A 23,946-nucleotide genomic window follows, 5' to 3' on the forward strand; every position below is an offset into this window, starting at 1 on the left:
TTCCTCTTCCTTCCTAGGTGATCAAATGCCTAATCTTGCTTTACTTCTTTTTGTAATGAATGTGCCTCCTATGAGTCAATTTCTTTACAGAGCATTCCAGGTACACATGACACGCAGTTCAAATGCTACCTACCCTTACTATATGCTTGATATCCTTCCAGTAAAGATCAAGAGTTAGACTGTATGATTGGCACTTCTTAGGATTGTCTTGTCACAACGTAGTCCGCACTCCCAATAAAGATTTAACACTCTTACTTCACTAAGTGCTACCTGAATGTATTTTGACTGTTAAAAAATGTAAAATGGGCTTTCTCTGCATTTCACCCTGCATCTTATAATCAGAACACATCACAAACGAACACTGTAAAGCTAATGGAGAAGGGAGAGTAGAGAGAAAAAGCATTTCACAAACCATTTCATGAAAGGTGTGTGTGTGTGTGTGTGTGTGTGTGTGTGACAGAGAGAGAGAGATGGGGGGAGGCAGCCCTTAATATTGTCCCATGGATCGTTTCTTAGCTTCCTTATTTTAAAAATCAGTGATTTGAGGCCGAGCGCAGTGGCTCATACCTGTAATTCCAGCACTTTGGGAGGCTGAGGCAGGTGGATAATGAGGTGAGGAGTTCCAGACCTGCCTGGCCAAAATGGTGAAACTCTGTCTCTACTAAAAATACAAAAATTAGCCAGGCGTGGTGGCGGGCACCTGTAATTCCAGCTACTCGGGAGGCTGAGGCAGAGAATTGCTTGAACCCGGGAGGCGGAGGTTGCAGTGAACCTAGATCGCGCCACTGCACTCCAGCCTGGGCTACAGAGTAAGACTCCATCTTAAATAAATAAAAGGAATGGTTAAGGAAAACAAGAATGTTTAACTTTGGAAGACTAAAGGTAGAATATAGAGAAGCAGGCCTCAAATGTTTGTGTGCTATTATGCTATGAGGCTTAATTCTAGCAGGTCTGAAATTAGCCTGAGCTGTTTTGCTAAAGTTCTGTATGACACTGATTCGGGCCAAGGCCTGAAGCATACTGATAAACAGTGTTGCGGGGAGTTTCAGAGCAGTTTGTATCAGCTTGTCAGTACTTGATAACAGATCAATGCTTTGTACTGGGTCTCCATGAGCTCGCCAGAGGGCTTTACTATTACATAGCATGGATATGCCTATGTGACCAAAATCAAAAATCCTAAGTGAGATTCCATTTTAGGCTCTTGGGTTCTGAGGTGTTCTGGGCATTCATCACTGGTTCCTGGTCTGTGAGAGAACCACCAAGCCCTTACCTAGGGAGAAAAACAGGAGCCTGCACCTGTCTTCTCCAGACTCCTTGCTGTGAGACAGCCACAGGCTGTGATACATATCTTTAACTTTAATGCAGTTGCTCTATGAAACCTTTTTCCTGTAATGACTGTGTATTTGTAAGCACTGTCTCTGGGTCTTCTTTAACAATTGAACTCTAACTGCCACTTAGAAGTAGGAATGTTGGCCAGGCGCGGTGGCTCACACCTGTAATCCCAACACTTTAGGAGGCAGAGGCAGGTGGATCATGAGGTCAGGAGTTTGAAACCAGCCTGACCAACATGGTGAAACCCCATCTTTGCTAAAAATACAAAAATTAGCCAGGAGTGGTGGTAGGCGCCTGCAATCCCAGCTACTCGGGAGGCTGAGGCAGGAGAATCGCTTGAACCCTGGAGGCAGAGGTTGCAGTGAGCAGAGATTGCGCCACTGCACTCCAGCCTGGGCGACAGAGAGAGAGACTGTCTCAAAACAAATCCAAAACCAAAACCAAAACATAGTAGGAAAAGTAAGGAATGTTTAGAAGACAACTAATTCATTCTTGATTTTTTTACTGAGATACAATTCACATCATATAAATTAACCAATAAAGTGAGCAACCTAGTGACATTTAGTACATTCACAATGTTTTGCAACCCCCACCTCTCTCTAGGTCCAAAACATTTTCATCACCAGAAAAGAAAATCCCTTACCTATTAAGCAGTTAATTTCTGTTCTCCTCTCACCCTATTCCCTGCTTTTTGTCTCTATGGGTTTACCTGTTCTGGATATTTCACATAAATGGAGTCATACAGGCGGGCGCAGTGGCTCACGCCTGTAGTCCCAGCACTTTGTTTGGGTGGATTGCTTGAGTCCAGCAGTTTGAAACCAGCCTCAGCAACATGGTGAAATTCAGTATTTACAAAAAATACAAAAATTAGCCAGGCGTAGTAGCGCGAGTAGCTCTGCCTTTCAAGTAGCTGGGCCTATAGGCATGAGCCACTGTACCTGGCCTGTTATTGAACTGTAAGAGTTCCTTAAATAGGCCGGGCGCGGTGGCTCATGCCTGTAATCCCAGCACTTTGGGAGGCTGAGGCGGAGGGGGGAGGGTGGATCACCTGAGGTCGGGAGTTCGAGACCAGCCTGACCAACATGGAGAAACCCCATCTCGACTAAATATATAAAAATTAGCCAGGCGGCCGGGCGCGGTGGCTCACGCCTGTAATCCCAGCACTTTGGGAGGCCGAGGCGGGCGGATCACAAGGTCAGGAGATCGAGACCACGGTGAAACCCCGTCTCTACTAAAAATACAAAAAAAATGAGCCGGGCGCAGTGGCGGGCGCCTGTAGTCCCAGCTACTCGGGAGGCTGGGGCAGGAGAATGGCGTGAACCCAGGAGGCGGAGCTTGCAGTGAGCCAGGATCGCGCCACTGCACTCCAGCTTGGGCGACAGAGCAAGACTCCGTCTCAAAAAAAAAAAAAAAAAAAAATTAGCCAGGCATGGTGGCGGACGCCTGTATTCACAGCTACTTGGGAGGCTGAGGCAAGAGAATTGCTTGAACCTGGGAGGCGGAGGTTGCGGTGGGCCAAGATCAGGCCATTGCACTCCAGCTTGGGTGACAAGAGTGAAACTCCATCTGGAAAAAAAAAAAGTTTTTTTTTTTTTGAGACGGAGTCTTGCTCTGTCGCCCAGGCTGGAGTGCAGTGGCTGGATCTCAGCTCACTGCAAGCTCCGCCTCCCGGGTTCACGCCATTCTCCTGCCTCAGCCTCCCGTGTAGCTGGGACTACAGGCGCCTGCCAACTCACCCTGCTAGTTTTTTGTATCTTTTAGTAGAGATGGGGTTTCACGTGTTAGCCAGGATGGTCTTGATCTCCTGACCTCGTGATCCGCCCGTCTCGGCCTCCCAATGTGCTGGGATTACAGGCTTGAGCCACCGCGCCCAACCAAAAAGTTCTTTAAATATTCTAGATACTAGTAGAACCTTATCAGATACATGATTTGCAAATATTTTCTCTCATTCCTTTTTTTCACTTTCTGGATAGTGTCCTTTTAAACAATTTTTAAAAAGTTTTTTAAATTCTTTTTTTTTAATAAAAAGAGAGGAGGTCTCACTATGTAGCCCAGGCTGCTCTTGAACTCCTGAGTTCAAATGATCTCCCCGCCTTGGCCTCCCAAAGTGCAAGGATTACAGGTATGAGCCACCATGCCCAGTCCCTTTGTCTTTTATTATTTTTAAAAATTATTTTGTTTTGAGACAGGGTCTCACTCCGTTACCCAAGCTGAAGTGCAGTGCTGCGATCTCGGCTCACTGAAGCCTCTGCCTCCCAGGCTCCAGTGATCCTCCTGCCTCAGTCTTGTGAGTAGCTGAAACTACAGGAGCATACCACCACACGCAGCTAACTTATTTTTGTATTTTTCATAGAGATGGGGTTTTTCCATGTTGCTCAGGCTGGTCTCAAACTCCTAGGCTCAAGAGATCCGCCCAGGCCGGGCGCGGTGGCTCAAGCCTGTAATCCCAGCACTTTGGGAGGCCGAGGCGGGCGGATCACAAGGTCAGGAGATCGAGACCACAGTGAAACCCCGTCTCTACTAAAAATACAAAAAATTAGCCGGGCGCGGTGGCGGGCGCCTGTAGTCCCAGCTACTCAGGAGGCTGAGGCAGGAGAATGGCGGGAACCCGGGAGGCGGAGCTTGCAGTGAGCCGAGATCGCGCCACTGCACTCCAGCCTGGGCAACAGCATGAGACTCCGTCTCAAAAAAAAAAAAAAAAAAAAAAAAAAAAAAGAGATCCGCCCACCTTGGCCTCCCCAAGCGTTGGGATTACAGGCGTGAGCCACCGTGCTCAGCCTTTTCATTTATTCTTAAATTGTTTAATTAATTACTTTGTTTTTGAGACAGAGTCTTGCTCTGTTGCCCAGGCTGGAGGGTAGTGGTGTGATCTTGGCTCACTGCAACCTCCGCCTCCCAGGTTCAAGAAATTCTCCTGTCTCAGCCTCCCAAGTAGCTGGGATTACAGGCACCCACCACCATACCTGGCTAATTTTCTGTATTTTTAGTAGAGACAGGGTTTCACTGTGTTGGCCAGGCTGGTCTGGAACTCTTGACCTCAGGTGATCTGCCCACCTCAGCCTCCCAAAGTACTGGGATTACAGGCATGGGTCACCGCGCCCAGCCTTTTTTTTCCTCTAAGGCTGTTTCTCAGTGTGAGAAAAGTGTCCTTTGACGTACAGAAGTTTTAAACATTGATAAATTCTAATTTATCTACTTTTTCTTTTGGTGCCTGTACTTTTGGTATTATACTTAAGAATCCTTTGGCAAATCCAAGGTCAGGAAGATTCACCCTTATGTTTTTTCCTAATAGTTTTATAATTTTAGCTCTTAAGTTTAGGTCACTGATCCATTTTATTTATTTATTTACTTAATTTGTGAGAGAGTCTTGCTCTGTTGCCCAGGCTGGAATGCAGTGGTGTAATCTTGGCTCACTGCAATCTCCGCCTCCTGGTCTGGGTTCAAGTGATTCTCCTATTGCCACACGGCAGCCTGGGAACAAAGGGAGACTCTGCCTCCCGAGTACTCAGGATTACAGGCATATGCCACCACACTTGGCTAATTAATTTTTAGATAACGTATGAAGTAGGGGTACAACTTCATTCCTTTTTTTTTTTTTTTTTTTGAGACAGAGTCTCGCTCTGTCACCAGACTGGAGTGCAGTAGCATGATCTTGGCTCACTGCAACTTCCACCTCCCAGGTTCAAGCAATTCTCCTGCCTCAGCCTCCCAAGTAGCTGGGATTACAGGTGCCCACCACCACGTCCAGCTAATTTTTGTATTTTTAGTAGAGATGAGGTTTCACCATGTTGGCCAGGATGGTCTTATCTCTTGACCTCGTATCTGCCCGCCTTGGCCTCCCAAAGTGCTGGGATTACAGGTGTGAGCCACCGTGCCTAGTCACAACTTCATTCTTTTGCATGTGGATATCCAGCTGTCCCAGCACAACTGACTCATTTCTTTAAAAATTCATCCTTGGTTTGCTATGGTACATGTTTGAAATCATGGAGTGTGGAAATGATAGACCCTGAACTTCATGAGCTAGCAAAATGGATTCGGAGGAAATTCTGAATTGCTGGTAGGTCTAAATATTCAGTAGTTTGGTTAGTGCCTTCAGTGCTGGCTGACAGTAAGCTCAGAATCTCTTTTAGATGAGCTTCTCTTTTTGATCAACAGATGGAGCTCCAACCCAAAGAAACTGTCCTACTACCATTTTTTTTTTTTGATGAGTCAACTGAGACCAACCCCAGCTAAAATAATTCGAGCAGCAAGTTGACAGTGATGGGTAAAAAAACACGGATGTAAGGGGCTATTCAGTGAAGAAAATGAGCCATTTTCTAGATTACTACATGCAATACCTTGAGGAACTCTTGTTAAAAATGGTTCCTGAGAATTTTAGATCAAAGAACAGTATCTCTCATTTTGAATACTGCTGAGTGAGAGAGAATGGTTCACAGGGAAACCCCTAGTTTATTAAAATGGATGAAGGGAGGGGCCTATCATATGTTATCTAGATATGGGCGACTGTCCTGCCCCTCCCTCGTCATACAGTCAGTGCCTCCTGAAGCTGCAGAAAAGCTGTGGATGCAGACAGTATGGTTCTGGTTGTATGAGGACAGAAATGAACTCCATTATTGGCTACCCCTCACCCAGGTTATGATGATACTGTGATAAAAGGCATCCACCAGCATGAACTTCATATGTGACTTTGCTGTTAGATCTCAGGAAGATGTAAAAAGGCAGTTTAAGATCTTTTATCCCAACTTCCTGGATAATAAAAAGATAGTAAGTTTAGGACTTTACAAAAGAAATAAAATCAAGAAAGAAAGGGGACATGAAAAAGAATAAGGTTAGACCCTTAGTTTACACCATATATAAATATTAACTCAAAATGGCTCAAAGACCTAAACAAAAAACTATAAAACTCTTAGAAGAAAACACAGGGGAATATCTTTATGACACTGGGTTTGGTAATATTTTCTTGGATATGACACCAAAAGCACAGTTAACAACAACAAAAAAACAAACTGGACTTTATAAAAATTAAAAAATCTTGAGCATTAAAGGATGCCATCAATAGTAAAAAGCCAACCCTCATAATGGGAGAATATTTGCAAACCATATATCGGATTAGGAATATCAAAAACATATAAGGAATTCCTACAACTCAACAACAAAAATACCCAGCCCGATTTAAAAAATGGGCAAAGGAACTGAACTGGTATTTCTCCAAATAAGATATACAAATGACCAATAAACACATGAAAATATCCTCAACATGTTAAGGAAATGCAAATAGAAACTATGAGATGTCATTTCATACCCGTTAAGGTGGCTAGGACTCAAATGGCAGAAAATAACAAGCATTGATTGGCAAGAATGTAGAAAAACCGGAACCCCTGTACATTGCTGGTAGAAATGTAAAATGGTCCATGTGCTGTGGAAAACTGGATGGTGGTTTCTCAAAAAATTAAACATATAATCAGGAGGCTGAGGTGGGAAGATCACATGAGCCCAGGAGATGGAGGTTGCAGTGAGCTAAGATGGTGCTGCTGCACTCCAGCCTGGGAACAAATGGAGACTCTGTCTCAAAAAAAGAAAAAAAAAATTAAACACAGAATCACCACAGATCTAACAATTCTACTTCTGGGTATATACCCCAAAGAACTGAAAGCAGGGACCTGAACAATTATTTGTAAACCCAGGTACATACCAGCATTAGTCATCATAGCCCAAAAGATGGAAACAACCCAAGTGTCCAAAGACAGATGAAAAGATGAAGGAAACGTCTATACATACAATGGAATAGCATTCAGCCACAGAGGAATGTCATTGTGATAAATGCTACAAAATGGATGAACTCTGAAAACATTTTACTAAGTGAAGTAAGCCAGTCACAAAAAGACAAATACTGTATGCTTCTACTTATATGAAGTAGCTAGAATAGGCAGAGTCACAGAAAAAGTAAAAGTTACCAGGGGCTGGGAGGAGGGGAGAATGGGAAGTTATTATTTATTGAGTACAATTTCTATTTGGGATGATAAAAAAGTCTGAAAAAAGATAGTAGTAATGGTCACACACAGTATGAATATACCTAATGTCACTGAATTTCCATTTTTAGCCATTTTTAAGACATGCATTTAAAAATGGCTAAAATGGTAAATTTTTTTTTTTTTTTTTTTTGAGAGTCTCACTCTGTTGCCTAGTCTGGAGTGCAATAGCATGATCTCAGCTCACTGTAACTTCCACCTCCCAAGCTGCTGGGATTACAGGCATGTGTCACCACACCCGGCTAATTTTTTGTATTTTTAGTAGAGATGGGGTTTCTCGCCTTGTTGCCCAGACTGGTCTCAAACTCCTGGCCTCAAGTGATTTACCTGCCTCAGCCTCCCAGAGTGCTGGAATTACAGGCATGCGCCACCGTGTTCGGCCTAAAATGATAAAATTTTATATGCATCTCACCACAATTAAATAAAAAACACATAGAGGCCAGGCGTGGTGGCTCATGCCTGTAATCCCAGCACTTTGGGAGGCCCAGGTGGGCAGAGTGCTCAAGCTCAGGACCTCATGGCCAACATGGTGAAACCCTGTTTCTCCAAAAATAATGATACAAAAATTGACAAAGGCCAACCCTGATAGAATTTTACAGGAAGGTTTGGGATCCACAACTGCCTGTCATTAAACTCCTCAGACTATAAAAATCCCAAGGCAGATATGTTTATTATCTGAGTTAAAAGGAAGTTTAGAAAGAGAAAGGTTCCAATGAGTCTCTAACATCAGATGTCAAAATGCTGTGTTTTAATATCAGCATGGTAATAAATGAAGAATATTGATATGCAGGCCAGGATCTCATAACCCCAACTCCTGGCAGGGAACACAAGACCTTTCACAAATATGTGAGTAAAATGCCCTGGAGGTGGAGAAGAAACTCTTTTACGTCTACTGGACGGAGTAAGACAGTGTACAATACTCTCTGGGCCTCTTAATGAAGCACTTACGAATGACAGAATTAACTCATGGGATGTGGGGATGCTGCTGTGAAAGGGATAAAAAGTCTGGTTAGAAGTCTGCATAGCTCAGTTGCGTGAGCATCAGATTTTTAATCTGAGAGTCCAGGGTTCAAGGTCTGTAATTCAATTTTTTAAAAAAGTTATAAATTTTTTAATTTAAAAAAGTCTGGGCCAGGCATGGTGGCTCATGCCTGTAATCCCAGCACTTTGGGAGGCAGAGGCGGTTGGATCACCTAAGGTCAGGAGTTCAAGACTAGCCTGGGCAACATGGTGAAACCCCGTCTCTACTAAAAATACAAAAATAAGCCGGGCATGGTGGTGGGCGTCTGTAATCCCAGCTACTCAGGAGGCTGAGGCAGGAGAATCACTTGAAACCGGGAAGCAGAGGTTGCAGTGAGTCGAGACTACGCCACTGTACTCCAGCCTGGGCGACAGATCAAAACTTTGTCTCAAAAAAAAAAAAAAAAGAAAAGTAAAGTAGTAATCTCTATTGGAAAAAAAAAAAAAAGAAATGCATTTCAATAAGATGGACAATGTCCAAAGAAGCTGTGTCATAAAATGGAAATGAACTATATGCAGCATGCTACCAGGGGATCTATGTGAAAGAATCATCAGATTCATGAGCAAGTAGTCTTTTCCCCCTAGGATCCCTCCTTTCTATTATTTGCCCACGAATGCCAGGCAACTGGACTGCTTCACAGATGGCTGTTCTAGAACTGAGGGCAATTCTGTATGAAAAGTAGATGTTCAGAGTCCAGCAGAAAGTAAAATCCTATGGAAAAAGTTAAGTACAAGTTGGTCAACAGGACTGAATTACAGGCTATAATCATAGTCCTGATAGAAGAACTGGACACAAAAGCCCTATTATTTGGGTAAATATTGATTTTTGGGCTGTCACTGATGGACTTGCAATTGGTCTAACAAGTGGGTCACAAATAACTGGACAATAAAAGAGCCCTCCATGTGAGGAGCTGCTCTTTGGAAATCTCTATGAAAATTCTAAGGGAACAATCAAAGTAGGGCATGCTGATACCAAAGAAACTCTATGCCAGAATTTTAAGGTGATTGGAACCAACAGTTGATGGCCTAACTTGATTTCTTGAAATGGCAACCAAGTCTATGAAATGGGTGGAGGAACTCAAGTCAGCCAGTGATGCACTGAACAGTGACATATACCAGTGGGCTCCACTGAAGCTTAAACTATTCATAAAAATTGTCCTGGCTGCCAACAGTATAGTGCCATTTTCTGTATTTATCCAATTTATCTCCCTATGATTGGACTACCTCAATAGCTGACTGAGGAAGTTTCCTTCAGCGGGAAAGGTTTGCATTCAAATTAATAATAAATGCATTTTCTTGACTGCAGTAACCACTGTATTACGCATATGTATATCAAAATATGTTGTACACTTTATATATAAATAAAAAAATTTAAAAATGATTAAGAAACGCAAGGTTGTTGCTAAGGGGAAGGAAGTCAATAAATGAGTGTACAGAAGCTCAACAGATGCTTCTGGTGCCTCAAGAGATGCTTAAAGCAAGAGAATAATATTCTCTCTTTGCTTTAACTCAGATACCCCTTGGGGTGAAGAACTTATGAAATCCCCTTCTTTTTAAGAAATAGAGTCTTGCTGTGCTGCCTGTGAGTGCAGTGGCTACTCACAGGCACTATCATAGCAGCACCTGTATCACAGTCTACTATAGCTTCTAACTCCTGACCTCAAGTGATCCTCCTGCCTCAGCCTCCCGGGTAGTTGGGACTACTGGCATCACCACCACGTCCAGTGTTCTCCTCCTCTTCTGAAGAGCCAAAAAGAGAGCTGGGCAATAGCCAACCTAACAAGCACACTTCCAGGAGTGACATATGTCCTCAAAACGGATGAAGAAATGGAACAGCTGCTGGATGTGGTGGCTCACACCTGTAATCCCAAAACTTTGGGAGGCCAGACAGGCGGATCACCTGAGGTTGCGAGTTCTAGATCAGCCTGACCAATATGGAGAAACCCCATCTCTACTAAAAATACAAAATTCGCCAGGCGTAGTGGCACATGCCTATAATACCAGCTACCTGGGAGGCAGAGGCAGGAGAATCACCTGAACCTGGGAGGCGGAGGTTGTGGGGAGCCGAGATTATGCCATTGCACTCCAGCCACGGCAACAAGAGCGAAACTCCATCTCAAAACACAAAAAACAAAAAACAAAAAGAAATGGTACAGCTATCCATGACTATGTGGAATAATACAAATAAGGCTATATCTTGATTCCTGTTTCACAGGATACATCTTTTTTTTTTTTTTTTTTTGAGTTGGAGTTTCACTCTTATTGCCCAGGCTGGAGTGCAATGGTGCTGTCTCTGCTGACTGCAACCTCCACCTTCTGGGTTCAGGTGATTCTCCTGCCTCAGCCTCCTGAGTAGCTGGGATTATAGGGATGTACCAACATGCCTGGCTAATTTTGGTTTTTTTGTTTGTTTGTTTTGTTTTTGAGACAGAGTCTGGCTCTGTTGCCCAGGCTGGCGTGCAGTGGCCGGATCTCAGCTCACTGCAAGCCCCGCCTCTCGGGTTCACGCCATTCTCCTGCCTCAGCCTCCCGAGTAGCTGGGAGTACAGGTGCCCGCCACCTCGCCCGGCTAATTTTTTTTGTATTTTAGTAGAGACGGGGTTTCACCGTGTTAGCCAGGATGGTCTCAATCTCCTGACCTCGTGATCCACCCGTCTCAGCCTCCCAAAGTGCTGGGATTACAGGCTTGAGCCACCGCGCCCGGCCTAATTTTGTATTTTTAGTAGAGACTGAGTTTCTCCGTATCAGTCAGGCTGGTCTCGAACTCCCAACCTCAGGTGATCTGCCTGCCTCGGCCTCTCAAAGTGCTGGGATTACAGGCGTGAGCAGCTGGCCGGATGTATCTATTATAAAGGATCTGTGTTAGGAAAGCAACCTGTGAGAATATTTAGCGAGTTAAATTTGAAAATCGATGAATAATCATCTCAGTTAGCACATATAACCATTAATTGAGACGATAAAGGTTTTACAAAGCTACCAGAATATGATAGAATGCTATCTCATGCCATGTTCCATCTATTATAATATCTGTAAAAATAGCTATTTGCATTGTTATTGTGGGTGAATAGGCATAAGGAGGTAGAGAGAAAATTGGGATACTTGGCTCAGTAACAAAAAGAAATAACAAGGTATAACCTGGTGGGCCTACATTTCTGAGAATTCAAAACTCAATGTGGATGATTCTGGAAAGCATATTCAAACGACTCTATTTAGATGTGACTACCACTCATATGACCTAAGCCTGGGGGACTCAATATTTTGGGGTCTCAAATTTATTTCCTAGCTGTAGTAAAGCAGTTGTACAAATGAAACAGTTGTACAAATATTAGTTGTACTAATATTTATGGTGACAACATGTTATGTTCCCATACTCAAAACAAGAGCCTTAGTGGAATTAGGAGCCAGGCTAGGAGCAACTGGCAGGTGGATTTGTTTTTAATGAGGAAAGACATACTGATAAAATAATTTGCTGGCCGGCCATGGTGGCTCACACCTGTAATCCCAGCACTTTGGGAGGCCAAGGCGAGTGGATCACAAGGTCAAGAGATTGAGACCATCCTGGCCAACATGGCGAAACCCTGTCTCTACTAAAAATACAAAAACATTAGCTGGGCATGGTAGCGCATGCCTGTAGTCCCAGCTACTTGGGAAGCTGAGGCAGGAGAATTGCTTGAACCCAGGAAGCGGAGGATGCAGTGAACCGAGATCGCGCCACTGCTCTCCAGCCTGGTGACGGAGCGAGATTCCATCTCAAAAAAAAAAAAAAAAAAAGAGAAAGAAATAGATTTGCCAATGCCAATAGGGCGCCTTGAAGGCATCCTATTTCAGGAGTAAGAACAAAAGTGGCAAGCTGAAATGACAGACAGTGCTATCAAAATGGGTCTTAACAATTTACAGCATGCATGATGACAACATGCCCAAACCAACCCAACAACAGGAATAAGCTTGCATGTGAACACAAGCTGCATTACAGATACCTTAATTTAAATGGAGTCCAAGGGATACCAAGCATGACTGCCAGTGATTCATTCCCATGGCAGAACCCCATGTTGTGCATGCATGGGAGACTTGGACCCTCTGGTCTATGGAAATTCTAACTAAAGGATGCAACCGGTTGAGGTGCTTTTTAACAGCTCCAACAATGCAACTGAGTGCCAAGCATTCTTTTCCTGTAGTGCAGTTTGTGGATCCTGGACAAACTTTAAACAGGACTAGGGTCGTGTCATGTCTTCTCTTTTCTTCTCTTGTTTCTTTTGAGACGAAGTCTCACTCTGTCACCCAGGCTGGAGTGCAGTGGCGCTATCTCTGCTCACTGCAACCTCTGCCTCCCGGGTTCAAGCGATTCTCCTGCCTCAGCCTCCCAAGTAGCTGGGACTACAGGTGCCCGTCACCACAGTCGGCTAATTTTTTTGTATTTTTAGTGGAGACGGGGTTTCACCGTCTTAGCCAGGCTGGTCTTGATCTCCTGACCTCGTGATCTGCCGGCCTCAGCCTCCCAAAGTGCTGGGTTACAGGCGTGAGCCACTGCGCCCAGCTAAACCATGTAACCAGTGGCATGATCATGGCTTACTGCAGCCTTGACTTCCTGGGCTCAAGTGATCTTTCCATGTCAGCCTCCCAAGTACTTGGGACTACAGGCATGTGCCACCACATCCAGCTAATTAAAACATTATTTTTTTGTAGAAATGGGGTCTTACTATGAGGCTGAGGTTGGTTTCAAACTCCTGAGCTCAAGTGATCCACCCATCTTGGCCTCCCGAAGTGCTGGGATTACAAGTATGAGTCTCCACATCTGGCTAAATCATGTAACTTTTCGAGAAGAAAATCTGGCTGTTTTCAAGATGTTTTGAATCTTGAAATAGCAGAGATATGGTCTCTGATCTAGACTCCTATGAGAAATAATATATGGTATATAAGAAGAGGTAAATTGCACAGGGAGGGACAAAATAATTACACCATGATTTTGTCTTCTTTTATTTATTTCTTTATTGAGACAGGGTCTCACTCTGTCACCCAGGCTGGAGTGCAGTGGTGCAATCTCAGCTCACTGCAGCCTTGACCTCCCTGGGCTCATGTGATCCTCCCATTTCAGCCTCCTGAGGAGCTGGGACTATAGGTGCATACCACCATGCCCAGCTAATTTTTTTGTATTTTGCAGAGACAGGGTTTTACCATGTTGCCCAGGCTGGTCTTGGACTCCTGGGCTCAAGTGATCTGCCCACTTTGGCCTCCCAAAGTGTTGGGAGTATAGGCGTGAGCCACTGCATCCAGCTGTCTTATTTGCTAATTTTATTTTTTTAATTTTTATTATTCTTTTTTGAGATGGGGTCTCACTCTGTTGCCCAGGCTGGAGTGCAGTGGCACGATCAAATCTCACTGCAGCTTCAACTGCCCCAGCTCAAGTGATCCTCCTTCCTCAGCCTCCCAAGCAGCTGGGACCACAACACCTGGCTATTTTTAAAAATCTTTTGTAGAGATGGGGTCTCTCCCTGTTGCCCAGGCTAGTCTTGAACTCCTGAGCATAAGTGATTCTCCTGCCTCATCCTCCCAAAGTGCTGGGATTACAGGTGTGAGCCATCACACCTGGCCTTAATTTTTATTTTAATGTAAGCCTTTAGCAGCTAAATTTTGTCTGACTTCTCGCTTCAATGGTACTGCTACATGATGTAAGATGGGGTCAGGTAAAATTGTATTTTAGGAGCTTATAAAATTTAGTATAATACTGATGATGATGATCAAATATATTGAGAGACTGAATTAAAGTCCTGTTGGGATGTTATCCCTATGGAGGAGAATTGGTTTGATGAATATTTAGACTTGATTAATGATAGATTATTATTTCTAATAACTCAGCAGATATATACCATAAAGTGCAGAAAACCGTGGATCAAGGAGTCCAAAGGACTGTACAGTTCATACAAAAACACAAGAAAGTATAATTGGGCCGGGCGCGGTGGCTCAAGCCTGTAATCCCAGCACTTTGGGAGGCCGAGACGGGCGGATCACGAGGTCAGGAGATTGAGACCATCCTGGCTAACATGGTGAAACCCCGTATCTACTAAAAAAAATACAAAAACTAGCTGGGCGAGGCGGCAGGTGCCTGTAGTCCCAGCTACTCGGGAGGCTGAGGCAGGAGAATGGCGTAAACCCGGGAGGCGGAGCTTGCAGTGAGCTGAGATCTGGCCACTGCACTCCAGCCCGGGCAACAGAGCGAGACTCCGTCTCAAAAAAAAAAAAAGAAAGTATAATTGGATAATTCAGCTGTCTCTTTAAATCAGTACCAACCCTTCACTGATCATTGTAAATGTTTGGATTCTATGTATGCATTTTTTTAGAGACAGGGTTTGCTTTGTCACCCAGGTTGGAGTGCAGTGATGTGATAATACTTCACTGCAACCTTAAACTCTTGGTCTAAAGTGATCCTTCTGCCTCAGCCTCCAGAGTAATTAGGACTACAGGCGTATGCCACAATGCCTGGCTAATTAAAATATAGTTTTTTTGTAGAGGTGAGGTCTTGCCATGTTGCCAGGCTGGTCTCTAACTCCTTGCTGCCTCACGTGATCCTCCCACCTTGGCCTTAGTGCTGAGATTATAGGGGTGAGCCACTGTGCCCTGCTTGTCTATATATTTTATCTATATGATATTGAGAAGTGAAGTTAACTGTTGTCAACTCAGGATTACTGTTTTATCAAAAAATAGAGTTAATATTGGTTATGGGGGCAGAGTGAACTGTTCTGCTAATTCTGGGCTTAGAATTAGCCAGAGCTATTTTGCTAAAGTTCCTTCCTTGGTCAAGGTGTGGCAAGAAGTACACTGATTGAAATTGTTAAGAGGAAGCTGGGCATGGTGGCTCATGCCTGTGATCTTAGTGTTTTGGGAGGCTGAGGACGGAAGATCTCTTGAGGCCAGGAGTTCAATACCAGCCTGGGTAATATAGTGAGAACCCATCTCTACAAAAACCTAAAAAATTAGCCAGGCATGGTAGTATGTGCCTGTAATCCAAGCTACTCAGGAGGCTGAGGCAAGAGTCTCCCCTAAGTCCAGGAATTCAAGGCTGCAGTAAACTATGATCTCACCATGCACTCCAACCTGAGTGACAGCGAGACACTGTCTCAAAAAGAAAGCAAAAAACAACAAAAAAACAAAACAAAACCATTAGGAAGGCAGGAAGCACATAAAAAGATGCCCAATACCACTAATTATTAGGGAAATACAAATCCAAACCACGATAAGATACCACTTCACACCCATTAGGATTGGCTATTACCACAAAAACAGAACAAATGTTGGTGTAGAGTGGAGAAATTGGAACCCTTGGTGTGTTGCTAGTGGGAATGTGAAATGGTGCAGCCACTATGGATAACAGTATGGTGGTGCTCAAGATATTAAACATAAAATTATCATTTGATCTAGCAACTCCAGTTGTGTGTATATACCAAATAGAATTGAAAGAGACTTGAACACAAGATATTTGTACACTTATATTCACAGCAACGTTATTCACAATAGTAAAAAAAAAAAACGTAGAAGGAAACCAAATGTTTATCAAAGGATGAATGGACAAATAAAATATGGCATATGCATACAATGGAATATTATTCAGTCTTTAAAAATAATGAAGCTGGGCATGGCAGCTCACACCTGTAATCCCAGCACTTTGGGAGGTCAAGGTGGGCGGATTGCTTGAGCTCAGGAGCTCGAGACTAGCCTGGACAACACTGATAAACCCTGTCTCTATAAAAAATTTTAAAAAATTAGCAGGCATGGTGGCATGCGGCCATGGTCCTAGCTACTTGGGAGGCTACGGTGGGAAGATCACTTGAACCCAGGTCGAGACTGCAGTGAGCTGTGATCATGCTACTGCACTCTAGTCTGGGCATCTAAAAAAAAAAAAAAGAATGAAATTCTAACGGAAGAACCTTCAAAACATTATGCTAAGTGAAATAAGCCAGTCACAAAAAGCCAAATGTTGTATGATTCCATTTCTATGCAGTAGCTAGAATAGGCAGATTCATAGAGAAAGGAGAGGTTACTGGGGGCTGGAGGAGGGAGAATGGGAAGTTATGATTTATGTACAGTTTCTATTTGGAATGATGGAAAAAGGCGGGAAAAGTGGGCACAACAATGTGAATATCCTTCATGTCACTGAATTGCAACTTAAAAATAGTCACAATGGCCGGGCGCAGTGACTCAAGCCTGTAATTCCAGCACTTTGGGAGGCCGAGACAGGCAGATCACGAGGTCAGGAGATCGAGACCATCCTGGCTAACACGGTGAAACCCCGTCTCTACTAAAAAATACAAAAAAACCCTAGCTGGGCAAGGTGGCAGGTGCCTATAGTCCCAGCTACTCGGGAGGCTGAGGCAGGAGAATGGTGTAAACCCGGGAGGTGGAGCTTGCAGTGAGCTGAGATCCGGCCACTGCACTCCAGCCTGGGTGACAGAGCAAGACTCCGTCTCAAAAAAAAAAAAAAAAAAAAAAAGGTCACAATGATATATTTTATATTATGCATATTTCACCACAGTAAAAAATTTTTTTACATTAAGTCAATGGCCAACACCTTGGAGAGAATAAATGAAATAAGGAGTTTTGGGGTAGCCAATGAGATTTATGGTTTACACTTGGTCTCTGTGAAACCTCTGGGGGGCTTTACTGTTATATAGCAGGAATATGATTATGTGACCAAAAAAAACAAAAATCCCTAGCTGAGATTCCATTTTGGGGTCTCTGATTCTGAGGTATTCTGCTGCATGTGCCATGGACTGAATTGTGTTTCCCCCAGAATTAATGTGTTTAAGCTCTACTCTCTATGTCTTTAGGAGGTAATTAAGGGTGGGGCTCTAATTTGACAGGACTATGGCCATACAAGAAGGCCCTCTTTCTCTGTCATGTAAGGACGCAGCAAGAAAGCGGCCTTCTGTAAGCCAGGAGAGCCCTCACCAGAAATGGACCATGATGGCACCTTGATCTCGGACTTCCAGACTGCAAAATTATGAGACAATCAATTTCTCTTGTTTAAGCCATGCAGACTGTGATATTTTGTAATGGCAGCCTGAGCAGAGTATGACAACACTGGTGATTCCTAATCTGTAAGAGAGAGATACATCCTGCCTGGCCCTTACCTAGGGAGGACCATTGAAGCCTGCACCTGGTTTCTCTCGACTCTTTGCTTTGAGATAGCCATTGGCTGTGATAGATATCCTTACTTTCATACTATGATTATTTTTCACCCTTTTCCTATAATAAACTGCAGATCTGTAAGCACTGTCACTTTGGGTCCTGAGTCTTTCTTAGAAGCAAACTGTTTAACTGACGCTATTAGTGTAACTATAAGGAAAGGAAATAGTATAAATTTCTGTCGTTCTAAGGAGAAATAATTAAGATTGATGGGTAAAAGAACCACCTTCACAGAAAGCAGATTTACTTTGTCTTGCAAGGTATTAAGCAAGTCTCTAGGTATGTTCACTACACACTGGAGCAGAAGCCAGATGCCCATCTGCGGTGAGGAGACTGCTGCATTGGGTATATGGCCTCAAGGTGCTTACTGAACCTTAAGAGCTTATGATTTTTCCAATCTGGAAAAAACCTTTTCAATAGGAATCATACCTGTGATGTCAGCTTCCCAGCAATCTGCATTCGTTCAATTTCTGCAGGAGATTTGATCAGCCGGAGGCGCTGTATCAGCTGCTGAACACCCCGAACCTTGTTCTTACTCCTGGCTTTGGCCTCAGTCAAGGGCTGCATATAGTCAGAGTGAAGCTGTGCATGCGAGGGCCTCATCCAGTCATACCAAACCATGTTTGTCTCAGCTTAGAATGAGAAGCCAAAAAATAAATTTAAAACAAAACTACCAGCAACAAGAAATATCAACTGTCATAACAACTTCAACAAGAGTCAAAACTACAAAACCTGTAATGTGGAACTCTAAAGTGTTGAGAGTAAGACTCTCAGGACTGAAGCAATAAAGGTTTGATTATAAATCACTAAAAAGGTAATTCCCTGGAAATGGCAAGACATTCTAAGACGGAATATCCAGCTTTTCTGCCCCTAAACTTCAGTATTCTTTATAAAGGACAATACATGGGACTAAAGCTTTATTCAAGCTTTGATTTTCTCTCTTTCTCTCTCTCTATTTTTGAGACAGAGTCTCGTTCTGTCACCCAGGCTGGAATGCAGTGGCACGATCTCGGCTCACTGCAACCTCCACCTCCCAGGTTCAAGCGATTCTTCTGCCTCAGCCTCCCAAGTAGCTGGGACTACGTGCACCCACCACCACGCCTGGCTAATTTTTGTATTTTCAGTAGAGATGAGGTTTAACCATATTGGCCAGGCTGGTCTCAAACTCCTGACTTTGTGATCCACCCACCTTAGCCTCCCAAAGTGCTGGGATTACAGGCGTGAGTCACCGTGCCTGGCCTTCATTATTAAATTAAACAATTAAAACAACTGTTCTTCACCACCACTTACTGAGCTAGAGGCACCTGTTGAATAATTGCACACAGAAGGACAGAAAAACATAAACATACTCAGATTATGACTTTATGGGTAAAGTGTCCCATCCTTTCGCATAATGATCTCAGAACTAGAGGAAAGGGTTCTCCTTCCATTCTGGAGCAATTATTCATTGCTATGGAAACACTACAGTTGATATTTCCTCACTTCTCCCTTTGCATCTGCTATACATTCTCTTTGTAAACAATCACATTTCAGCTTTCAACGTTAGAGACCTAAGGAAATGGTCTATATTTGCCTAAGATATACGATATAAATGTTCATTATAAAAACGATTTGTACTTAATACCAGATCTACATTTGTTCTTTTTTTCTAACAGTAAGCTATGAACAGTATTCCTAACAATCCAAGTGAGAAGGTCTGTATATTTTATATGACTAAAAAGTACTTTGGGGAAAGTAGAAGGGAAAAAATCCAGAAAACTTCGATTGGATATGCACTAGTAATTCTGTCCTACATATTTTCATTTTTAAAATACAAATGGTTCTAAATATATACCACATGGGAAACACTTTCCTACTTATGATAGATAGAAATTTAATTGTTGCGTAATTTTTTTTTTGAGACCGAGTCTTGCTCTGTCGCCCAGGCTGGAGTACGGTGGCGAGATCTCAGCTCACTGCAACCTCCACCTTCCTGGTTCAAGCAATTCCCTCGCCTCAACCTCCCGAGTAGCTGGGATTACAGGCGCACGCCACCATGCCCAGCTAATTTTTTCATATTTTTAGTAGAGACGGGGTTTCACCATGTTGGCCAGACTGGTCTCAAACTCCTGATCTCAGGCAACCCGCCTGCCTTGGCCCCTCAAAGTGCTAGGATTACAGGCGTGAGCCACCACATCCGGCCAATTGTTGTAATTTTTAAAAAGTAAAACAATCTCTACTACCTGTTCAAAGTGTATGAAATCATAGCTCACCTTTTTAAAGGTTTTAAAACCTTTAAATAAATGATTTCAGCCAGGCGCGGTGGCTGATGCCTATAATATCCTGGGAGGCTGAGCAGGGGGTGGATCGCCTGAGGTCAGGAGTTTGAGACCAGCCTGACTAACATGGTGAAACCTTGTCTCTACTTAAAAAAACCAAAAATTAGCCGGGCATGGTGGTGTGTGCCTGTAATCCCAGCTACACGAGAGGCTGAAGCAGGAGAATTGCTTGAATCTGGGAGGCAGGAGTTGCAGTGCGCCGAGATCGCGCCATTGCACTCCACCCTGGGCAAGAGTAAAACTCTGTCTCAAAAAAAAAAAAAAAAGGAATGGTGACTGAGAAGTACTTTTGAGAAATTTATTTTACATGAGATTGTAACTATAGTGAGTTAATAAAATTTAGACAGTAGAATAGACAACTAGCAACTAATGTAAGAAATAAAAAAGCTACAAAGAAAATGATTCTATGCCCCATATTTATTGTGGATTTTGAAGACATAAGAACATTCAATGAATTGAACAGGCTAATTATCTATAAAATGGAAAATATTTCTATAAATAAAAAGAATTTAATCAGATGTTAGAACTTATTCAAATGAGTATTTTCTCCCAAAAGAGGCTTTAAAGGAAACAGTCTAATATATTTCATGATTGTGAAAAACATTTTTGGAATTCTCTTTTAGAAACTAACTTCAGAAATGATTTATAAGCCATATGAGAAAAATCAAACAAAAACTTTACAATTATACATTATCTTGGCCTGAAATCAGTATTTTTAAACTTGATCATCTATCTTATTTTCCAAATAAGATACTTCAAAAAATAAAATGCTCCCAGAGCTAAAGTTTTATAAGAATTACTAAAGATAGTTTATAATGTGGTGTAGGTTCTGAAAAAATTCCCAGAAGGAAAATCTCAAAACATTCAGAATGATTAAAATTTCACCAGAATAACTATAGAGAAGGTAATTTCTTCGAGGGACAAGAACTCAACTGTGGCCGGGCACGGTGCCTCACACCTGTAATCCCAGCACTTCAGGAGGCTGAGGTGGGAGGCTCATTTGAGGCCAGGAGTTCAAAACCAGCCTAGGCAACAAAGTGAAACTCCATCTCTACAAAAAATAAAAAAATGAGCCAAACGTGGTGGTGTTCCCAGGTAATCCCAGTATTCTGGAGGTTGAGGCAGGAAGACTGCTTGAGCTTTGGGGTTCAAGGTGGCAGTGAGCCATGAGTGTGCCACTATACCTACATCCCAACCTGGGTGACAGTGAGACCCTGCCAAAAAAAAAAAGAACTCAACTGTATATGAACCACACAGGATCTTGTTAAAATGTAGATTCTGATTCAGTAGATAGGACGTGGAGACCTGAGATTTTAATTTCTATTACGTATTATGCATTTTAAATTTTAATATGCATTACCAAGTGATTCTGATGCTGTGACGCACGGATCGTTCTTGGAGAACAGTACCTCTTTTAGAAGAGTTGGCAAGAGCACTAAGATAAGAAGTAGTAGTCAAATATCAAGACTGGTCAGTAATCTTGAAGAGTGATCCATGCCCATCCTGTCCCTAATTTATTTTTTGGAGATGGGGCCTCACTACGTTGTGCAGTCTGGACCCGAACTCCTGGCCTCAAGTGATCCTTCTACCTCAGCCTCTCAAGTAGCTGGACTACAGATGCACACCACTGTGTCTGGCTTATCCTTTGCTTTAAAAGAAAATTATCTCTCTGAGATTTCAAACTAGGATAAGTAACAGTCTCCATTAATGAATAATCCAGTGAACATGGAGTTTTTTTTTCAATGAAATGTTCTAAAATTCATTGTGGTGATGGTTGCACAATTCCGTGACTATACCAAAAACTCCTGAATTAGATACTTTTATTTTATTTATTTATTTTTTTGAGATGGAGTCTTGCTCTGTCGCCTAGGCTGGAGAGCAGTGGTGGGATCTTGGCTCACTGGTTCACTATAACCTCCTGCAAATGAATAAATGAAATCTTTTTTTTTTTAAAGACAATCTTGCTTGGTTGCCCAGGCTGGAATGCGGTGGCATGATCTCGGCTCACTGCAACCTCCACCTCCCGGGCTCAAGTGATTCTCCTGCCTGAGCCACCTGAGTAGCTGGGATTACAGGCGCACGCCACTATGCCTGGCTAATTTTTGTATTTTTAGTAGAGACGGGGTTTTGCCATGTTGGCCAGGTTGGTCTTGAACTCCTGGCCTCAAGGAACCTGTCTGCCTCAGCTTCCCAAAGTGCTGGGATTACAAGTGTGAGCCAATGCAGCAGGCATAAATGAAATCTTTAAAGAAGCTCAATCTTCTGGAAAAGGCTTTACATTTCTTTCATGGTGCTCATGGTCTTTTCACGGTGGTGCTACGATAACGAAATTAAAGACTTGTCTAAACAGGCAAGAAAGGTCTTAATCCTAATCTGGTTTGTAATGTGACTTCTGCTCCCATTTGTTACCTTTCATTTTTGGTAGAAGATGTTGAAATTCTTCTAGCGTATAGGCTTCGTCCACTCCAGTTAGAGCTATTGCTCCATCAGTGCCAGATCGTGGACCATCCCAAAGTTCTCGACTGGGATCTCGCCGAGGCACAAAAAGAATGGCTTTGTGTGATGGTAATTGTTTGCCAGGGAGGCTTTGAAGGACAAGAATGCTATCAGGCTCTTGGAATCCACACAGGTACAGGAAATTGTTGTCCTGGTGGAAAATATAGGGAATATCGTTGCTCATGTAGTATGTAGGGTTGGAGAGCACAACCACCGTCTGGTCTGTCCCACTGTGCCCTTGAGCTTCCTTCTGGATCAGAGACATTAGTTTGTGTCTGCGAAGTGCATATTCCACCTGAGATAGTCCTGGAGTTACCTCCCCTAGAAATGACAAATAAAAGGGATGCTTTACATTTCTGCAATGCCAAAGTACTTAAGGTAGTTTGATATTAGATGGAGATACTCAAGTCCAATTGTTCAACTTATGCCAAATCTCCTCCCAGCACATGGAGAATTAAGGAGATGACCCAGGTTTCAAATTTCTATCCCACTGCAAAAACTTGGAAGAAATGATAGTTGAATGTGGCCCCGCCTGAAATCTGGAATCATGGACCCCTTAGATCTCTTCCAGGTCTTTGGCTCATTCTTTTACTCACTCAGTTATATTCAATGAATTTTTTTTTTTTTTTTTTTTTGAGACAGAGTTTCGCTCTTGTTGCCCAGGCTAGAGTGCAGTGGCATGATCTCAGCTCACTGAAACCTCTGCCTCTCAGGCTCAAGCAATTCTCCCACCTCAGCCTCCTGAGTAGCTGAGGTGGCTCACGCCTGAAATCCCAGCACTTTGGGAGGCCAAAGCGGGATGCTCACCTGAGGTCAGGAGTTCGAGACCAGCCTGGCCAATATGGTGAAACCTCATCTCTACTAAAAAAACACAAAAATTGGCCGGGCGCGGTGGCTCATGCCTGTAATCCCAGCACTTTGGGAGGCCAAGACGGGCAGATCACGAGGTCAGGAGATCGAGACCATCGTGGTCAACATGGTGAAACCCCGTCTCTACTAAAAATACAAAAAATATTAGTCGAGTGTGGTGGCGGGCGCCTGTAGTCCCAGCTACTCAGGAGGCTGAGGCAGGAGAATGGCGTAAACCCAGGAGGCAGAGTTTGCAGGGAGCAAGACTCTTGTCTCAAAAAAAAAAAAAAAAAAAAAAAAAAATTAGCCAGGTGTGGTAGTGCATGCCTGTAATCCCAGCTACTCAGGAGGCTGAGGCAGGAGATCGCTTGAACCCAGGAGGTGAAGGTTGCAGTGAGCCAAGACCCCGCCACTGCACTCCAGCCAAGGTGACAGAGCAAGACTGCATCTCAAAAAATAAAAATAAAAATAAAAATAACAATAATAGTAAAATAAAAGTATATAATTCAAGAGTTTTTGGTATAGTCACAGAATTGTGCAACCATCACAATGCATTTTAAAACATTTCAATAAAAAAAAAAAACTCCATGTTCATAAGCAGTCACTACCCATTTTCTCACAATCCCCCAGCCCTTGGCAACTCCTAATCTATTATCTATCTCTCTGGATTTGCCTATTGCAGAGATTTTATATAATGAAACTATACAATATAGGGCCTTTGCTGA

At 43.1% G+C, this 23,946-nt stretch overlaps 1 protein-coding gene across 5 annotated transcripts in view; it reads right to left on the reverse strand.

The window, feature by feature from the left end:
* XPNPEP3 (X-prolyl aminopeptidase 3) overlaps window positions 1–23,946 on the reverse strand; it is a 72,305-nt gene that overhangs the window by 22,131 nt on the left and 26,228 nt on the right. For all 5 annotated transcript variants that reach the window (XM_005567173.5, XM_005567171.5, XM_065522087.2 and 2 more), the window contains 2 exons: window positions 22,286–22,693; window positions 17,988–18,190 (listed from right to left, as the gene is read on the reverse strand). In XM_005567173.5, the coding sequence (XP_005567230.2) occupies window positions 17,988–18,190; window positions 22,286–22,693 (611 nt within the window). The remainder of the gene's footprint in view (window positions 1–17,987; window positions 18,191–22,285; window positions 22,694–23,946) is intronic.

The sequence above is a fragment of the Macaca fascicularis genome, chromosome 10, assembly GCF_037993035.2.
Source record: "Macaca fascicularis isolate 582-1 chromosome 10, T2T-MFA8v1.1".
NCBI classification, from domain to species: domain Eukaryota; kingdom Metazoa; phylum Chordata; class Mammalia; order Primates; family Cercopithecidae; genus Macaca; species Macaca fascicularis.